The 7,017-nt window shown below is 41.9% G+C and overlaps 1 protein-coding gene across 2 annotated transcripts; it reads left to right on the top strand.

Annotated features, from left to right (window-relative positions):
* The first annotated feature begins 207 nt into the window (after window positions 1-207).
* On the top strand, window positions 208-6,456 carry LOC139405244 (zinc finger protein 79-like). 2 transcript variants are annotated; one of them, XM_071147682.1, is made up of 4 exons: window positions 208-804; window positions 1,291-1,388; window positions 1,982-2,156; window positions 5,157-6,456. In XM_071147682.1, the coding sequence occupies exons 1-4, from the start codon at window positions 465-467 to the stop codon at window positions 5,972-5,974; spliced, it is 1,431 nt and encodes a 476-aa protein (XP_071003783.1). In that variant the 5' UTR covers window positions 208-464; the 3' UTR covers window positions 5,975-6,456. The 2 variants fall into 2 exon arrangements, with proteins under 2 accessions (XP_071003783.1, XP_071003782.1); XM_071147681.1 differs by having other exon boundaries at window positions 215-804; window positions 1,291-1,535; window positions 5,157-6,333.
* The last annotated feature ends 561 nt before the right edge of the window (window positions 6,457-7,017 follow it).

Below are 7,017 nucleotides of genomic sequence, written 5' to 3'. Positions count from 1 at the left end.
ACACGGGTTTCCACTAGTTACCACAGCCACAATGTCAACATTGGCTATATCGAAAGATTAATGAAAACAAACATTTTCTTTTTGGTCTTAATTTAGGGTGTGGCATAAGGTTAGCAATGTGGTTAGCGTTAAGGTTGAAATCTAATTTTAAGAAGATAAATTGTGGGAATGGGTGGGGTTTATGACTTTGTGGCTGTGGTAACTAGTGACGACCGACTGCGTTGGACGCGTCTTCAACAACACCGCTAAATCATCTCTGTAGCTTGTTAGCCAACATGAAATACAAACATTGAAGCTCTGTAGACCATTTTTGTGTAGCTACACGAATCTCGGTGATTTAAACACAGTTCTTTTAACGTTTCTACTAGTTCAATTAAACGTGATTTGCTTGCTAAATTTGCACATGTGTTACCGGGCCTAGCATTAGGGTAGTCGCTAATGCTAACTAGCTAACATCCCTGACAATGAGTTCACTAAGCTACTCTCCCCCTGCTAATGAAGAGGAGGTCTGCTGGACGGAGAAAGCAGCTATGGGGATGAACATTGTCATTAAAGAAGAAGAGGAGGATATTACAGTGATAGGAACGGAAGAAGCTTGTCGAATTAAAAAGGAGGAGGGGATAGAGGCTGTCACAGTGGAAGAAGAGGTAGAAGCTTTCAGAATAAAAAAGGAGATGGCTTCCTCTATCACATTGAAAGAAGAGCCTTTTGGAGTGAAGGAGGAGTCAATAACATTGAAAGAAGAGAAACCTTTTGGGGTGAAAGAGGAGGAGGAGGAGGAGACAGAAGATCCGGTTAACACTGGTGAGAATTGTCTTAAAAACGGGGGGAGAACTATGCAGTTGTTGAACTGGTGTGTGGTTTTAAATTATTTAAAAAATATATACATGTGTCGGTACACTGAAGAGAGCATAACCAGTAAAAAAAAACATTGATTTAAAGCATCAACTCCTATTTATTTATAACATTCAATACACCCCACATACATGTCTGGGGTCCAATCTTAAAGTAGCAAAAAACTAAAATTAAGAATTTGATCACAGCGTATTAAGACTTGTTGTTGTTGTTGTTGTTGTCATTATTGGGCTTATTCTAATGACCTCATATAAAAATACTACTTTTTAAAAAGTGTATTTATTTATTTTCCTTTAGTTTTGTATTCAGAGTTCGCTCATCTATTGCACTCCGACCGAAGGTCCTAGGATGATAAGTGGTATGTTTGGAATCAGATGAGATAGCAAGCTATAACCTTTGTTTTTACCGGTAGTCAAACTCTCTTCCCTTTTACAGATCCAAAAACGAGGCAATATGCAGTTTCCTGGCCCTCCCAGAGCTCTACAGTGAAGGAGGACATCAGAAAGATACAGGAAGAAGCTAATGTGACACCCGTGAGTCCCAGACAGTTTGGTGGTGATGACGATGCTATTCACTGCGACAAAGAATGGGACGTGAAAGACAAGGATTGGTTTCCTAGCAACAGGCTGAAGGCGGAGTTGGCTCCAGAGTGCCACACCCCAGAGCAGAGGGGGAGTGGTGTGAGTACACCCCAGTCACAAAGTGTTTCTGGTTCTCAACATTCCTTCCTTAATTCCTGGACCTCCTTCTATAAATCCATTGGAGGAGAACATTTGAGGTTCATCCAAATACTGATATGTGAATGTTTTTTGGCAAATACAGATGATTCTGATTGGACTTTCTCCTCCACAATATTTATAGCAGGAGGTCCAGAGAATGAGAGGAATCAAGGTAGGTGTGTTTCTGATCTGAGGTTCCTCCTCTTGGACTTTCTCCTCCACAACATTTATAGCAGGAGGTCCAGAGAATGAGAGGAATCAAGGTAAGTGTGTTTCTGATCTGAGGTTCCTCCTCTTGGACTTTCTCCTCCACAACATTTATAGCAGGAGGTCCAGAGAACGAGAGGGAATCAAGGAAGGAGAGTGTTTCCCACCCTAAATTGATTGTTTATTTTTGTGGTTTCCAGGACATGTCTTTCCCTCTCCCAGAGGCCCCAGGTCGTGCCTCTCCCACTGTTGCCTCTCCCACTGTTGCCTTACTGTGGGGTCTGAAGAGGGTGTCTGTGCGGCTGGTCGACTGCAGGAAAACACCGGGTCTGAGTGGAACTGTGAGAGGAGGAGAAGAGGGAGATTCAGATTCAAGTAAGAACAGTGGTGTGTGGATTAGACTGTTGTATAGCAGCTCATTAGTTCTGTGGTCAGTGTATTCACTGTTGTACAGCAGCTCATTAGTTCTGTGGTCAGTGTATTCACTGTTGTATAGCAATCAGCTCATTAGTTCTGTGGTCAGTGTATACACTGTTGTAGAGCAGCTCATTAGGTCTGTGGTCAGTGTATTCACTGTTGTATAGCAGCTCATTAGTTCTGTGGTCAGTGTATTCACTGTTGTACAGCAGCTCATTAGTTCTGTGGTCAGTGTTCTGTGGTCAGTGTGTTCACTGTTGTAGAGCAGCTCATTAGTTCTGTGGTCAGTGTGTTCACTGTTATATAGCAGCTCATTAGTTCTGTGGTCAGTGTGTTCACTGTTGTACAGCAGCTCATTAGTTCTGTGGTCAGTGTATTCACTGTTGTACAGCAGCTCATTAGTTCTGTGGTCAGTGTATTCATTGTTGTGAATTAGGATAATTAACATGGTAGGTTAGTAGAATTAGGTTAAGGTTAGGATAATTAACGTGGTAGGTTAGTAGAATTAGGTTAAGGTCAGGATCATTAACGTGGTAGGTTAGTAGAATTAGGTTAAGGTTAGGATAATTAACGTGGTAGGTTAGTAGAATTAGGTTAAGGTCAGGATCATTAACGTGGTAGGTTAGTAGAATTAGATTAAGGTTAGGATAATTAACATGGTAGGTTAGTAGAATTAGGTTAAGGTTAGGATAATTAACGTGGTAGGTTAGTAGAATTAGGTTAAGGTCAGGATCATTAACGTGGTAGGTTAGTAGAATTAGGTTAAGGTCAGGATAATGTGGTAGGTTAGTAGAATTAGGTTAAGGTCAGGATAATTAACGTGGTAGGTTAGTAGAATTAGATTAAGGTTAGCTAAAATGCTAAAACTGTCCTGATGCAACTCAGACAAATCTATCTAAAAAATTTAAAAAACACAACCATAATGTCTATTTACCACCACAGACCGATGCTGGAACTAAGACCGCACTCAACAAACTGTGTAATGCCAACTCTATAAGGCCATAAGAAACCAGGAAAATGCTCATCCAGAGGCGGCGCTCCTAGTGGCCAGGGACTTTAATGCAGGGAAACTCAAATCAGTTTGACCTCATTTCTACCAGCATGTTAAATGTGCAACCAGAGGGGATAATTCTCTAGACTACCTTTACTCCACACAGAACGCAAGGGGACTGGTGGTGTAGTTGAGTGAGATGCCTACCTCTACCAAAAGACAGTGAATGTCCCTGCTGTTGACAATGGGACCAGTTTATTCCGATAATGGAGGAGGTAGAACATCAGACTGACGACGGGTCCTCACCCTGGAGTGGATGTTGAGGGGAGAACATCTAGGTCAATGCCAACGACGGGTCCTCACCCTGGAGTGGATGTTGAGGGGAGAACATCTAGGTCAAGGCCAATGACGGGTCCTCACCCTGGAGTGGATGTTGAGGGGAGAACATCTAGGTCAAGGCCAACGACGGGTCCTCACCCTGGAGTGGATGCTGAGGGGAGAACATCTAGGTCGAGGCCAACGACGGGTCCTCACCCTGGAGTGGATGCTGAGGGGAGAACATCTAGGTCGAGGCCAACGACTGGTGATCCCAGCTTTTGGTGGCAGCAGTTATATCTAACTACCCCGACCCCAACAGCAGTTATATCTAACTACCCCGACCCCAACAGCAGTTATATCTAACTACCCCGACCCCAACAGCAGCTACATTGGATTCCAGGAAGCTGAGGCTCATAGCGTCTTATACGAATAACATTTTCAATAAATAACATTGTAGTTAAAAAAATTATGAACAATTTAATGTACCCCTCACATCAACTACCCCGTACCCCTACACATCAACTACCTAGTACCCCTACACATCAACTACCTAGTACCCCTACACATCAACACAGTACTGGTACTCTGTGTATACAGCCATGTTATTACCTAGTACCCCTACACATCAACTCAGTACTGGTACTCTGTGTATACAGCCATGTTATTACCTAGTACCCCTACACATCAACTACCTAGTAACCCTACACATCAACTCAGTACTGGTACTCTGTGTATACAGCCATGTTATTACCTCGTACCCCTACACATCAACTCAGTACTGGTACTCTGTGTATACAGCCATGTTATTACCTAGTACCCCTACACATCAACTCAGTACTGGTACTTTGTGTATACAGCCATGTTATTACCTCGTACCCCTACACATCAACTCAGTACTGGTACCCCTGTGTATACAGCCATGTTATCGTTACTCATTGTGTATTTATTATTACGCTAAATAAATACTAAATACTCAAACATTGTACCTAAAAACTGTCTGGGATCCTGACAAACAGCCACGTGTTATAAAGGACCCACAAGTGTTTGTGGGTCAACTTCCCCTTTAAAGCAGGATTCCGGAGAAATATTTTCAGAATCCATGCAAAAACAAGTAGTATTTATAATCTAACTTATTTTTTTTAAATCAAAAACAACAAAACCGAGTAGCCAAGTGTTTCCAGCATTCAGAAAATCTACACTGGAGTTGCTTGTCGTGGATCCATTTTGTTTGTCTCTGCCGTGCAGTATGAAGGAAGTTAGAGGTCGTTTCACTGGACAATGCTAACTAGCATCCGCTAGCATACCTGTAGACTTTCAGTCATTGCGCTAACACGAGTTGCCAGAATCTCGCAGTATCCGTTTAAAGCCACAGTGTAAGATGTGTTTACCGTCAAAGAGTGGGCCACCAACAAAACAGTATTACCAATGGATCAAATGCAGCCTATGACATTGATTTAAATACTGTAGTCCTCAATTTATGTGATTATAGTGCTCTGCTATAAGACTTTTTAAAATGTAAGAATTGTTTGAAAACTGGCCTCAGGTTATTGAGGGATGTGTTTAGGATTCAACCTCATAGGAAGACAGTTGTTTCATGTGGAGGTTTCATTCAGATCTCTCTTTTAAATACACATACTGTTTTTCTTTAGCAGGTGAAAGACCAGACTCAGAGGAACCAGAGCCAGAGACATCCAAACCAGTAAGACAACACCACTGCTCCCAATGTGGAAAGAGTTTTACCCGGTTAGGGTCCTTGAAAAGGCATGAAGGAATACACGCAGGAGAGGAGACTTACCACTGCTCCCAGTGTGGAAAGAGTTTTACCAGGTTATTTAGCCTGAAACGACATGAGATGATACACACAGGAGAAAAGCCTTTCCACTGCTCCCAATGTGGAAAGAGTTTTACCCGGTTATGGCACCTGCAAATGGATGAGAGAAGGCACAGAGGAGAGAAGCCTTTCCGCTGCTCCGATTGTGGAAAGAGTTTTACCCTATTAGGGAGCCTGAAAGAACATGAGAGAATGCACACAGGAGAAAAGCCCTTCCACTGCTCACTTTGCGGAAAGCGTTTTACCCATTTAGGAAGCCTGAAAGGACATGAGAACATGCACAGAGGAGAAAAGCCCTTCCACTGCTCACATTGTGGAAAGCGTTTTACCCGGTTGGGGCACCTGAAAACACACGAGAGAATTCACACAGGAGAAAAGCCCTTCCACTGCTCTCTGTGTGGGAAGAGTTTTACTCAGTTAGGGGGCCTGACAAAACATAAGATATTACACAAAGGAGAGAAGAATTTCCACTGCTCTCTGTGTGGAAAGAGTTTTATCCAGTTATGGGGCCTGAAAACACACGAGTGGACACACATAAAAGAGAAGCCTCACCCCTGTTCACAGTGTGGAAAGAGTTTCACACAGTCAAGATACCTGAAAAAACATGAGCTGACACACTCCACGGAGAAGCCTTGAAAGAATCCACATTGCAGAGAAATATATATTGGAAAGATATTTACCTGGTTAGGGAACCTGAAAGACCAGGAGGTAACAGACACAGGGGAAATACCTTACCACTGCTCTCAGTGTGGAAAGAGAGATTTAACGTAACTCATTAATTAACTGATGTATTTAACACGTACAGTGCTCCAACACTTGTCTCATATTTTTTGACTGACTGTTTATTTGTTTATGCCACACGAAATCAAATTGTACAAAGTGAACTCAATGTTTTTTTTTAACATGAATTGAACATGGAGTGAGTATATCTGTTTCAGTATAGAGTAGGTCAGTTGTAATGCTTTTTAAATAAATTATAACTTTTTAGAACTCTGGCTTTGTGTATTTTCTCTGTGTGTTAATCAAGTGCTATCTATTTACATGTGCTATATTTCCTCTTGTGTTTACATTGTGTATGTGTGTGTGAAAAAATAAACTAATGTACAGACTGAGAAAAACGTACGAATCTAATTCCAACAGTATTTATTCATAATGTACATGTTAATATTGAGAGGGGTGTACTGCAAGGCAGGATCAATAAGGACTAGCCATCTAACTTTGATAAAGAACCAGAAATAACTATGGATTTTCTGGCTCATTCATAAATCTCAACTTAGATATGCGTTTTTCAGACCATGCCCATTTCTAGCGTCCCTTTCAAAATAATAAAAGGTATCTGGCTAACTCATCGATCCTGCTGTTGTTGTATACCACTCAGGTCTAAGTCTGCCTAGAGGAAAACAGGGCAGGTCCTGGCGTTCCACCACCCTAGGAGAAACAAATACCCCCCCCCCCCGTTTCAGTCGCACATGCTCCTTAATATCGTCCTGTACGACCTGGAATTTTAATTCAGGAGTACCAGTGCGCCTATTAAAAAAATATCACCCAGATAAATACTATTTGTAATGATAAAGCTTCGCTGTGCTGTTGTTTCCTGAGTACCGTTTCGTTAGCGTCGTGCTAGAACCATTACTACAGCGAAAACTGCTAATTTCTAAACCAAACAGGACGATTTTTTT

The sequence above is a fragment of the Oncorhynchus clarkii genome, unplaced genomic scaffold (genome assembly GCF_045791955.1).
Source record: "Oncorhynchus clarkii lewisi isolate Uvic-CL-2024 unplaced genomic scaffold, UVic_Ocla_1.0 unplaced_contig_6271_pilon_pilon, whole genome shotgun sequence".
In the NCBI taxonomy this organism is placed as follows: Eukaryota; Metazoa; Chordata; class Actinopteri; order Salmoniformes; family Salmonidae; genus Oncorhynchus; species Oncorhynchus clarkii.
The sequence above is the reverse complement of the archived record's forward strand: the minus strand, read 5'-3'. Positions and strand labels throughout refer to the sequence as shown.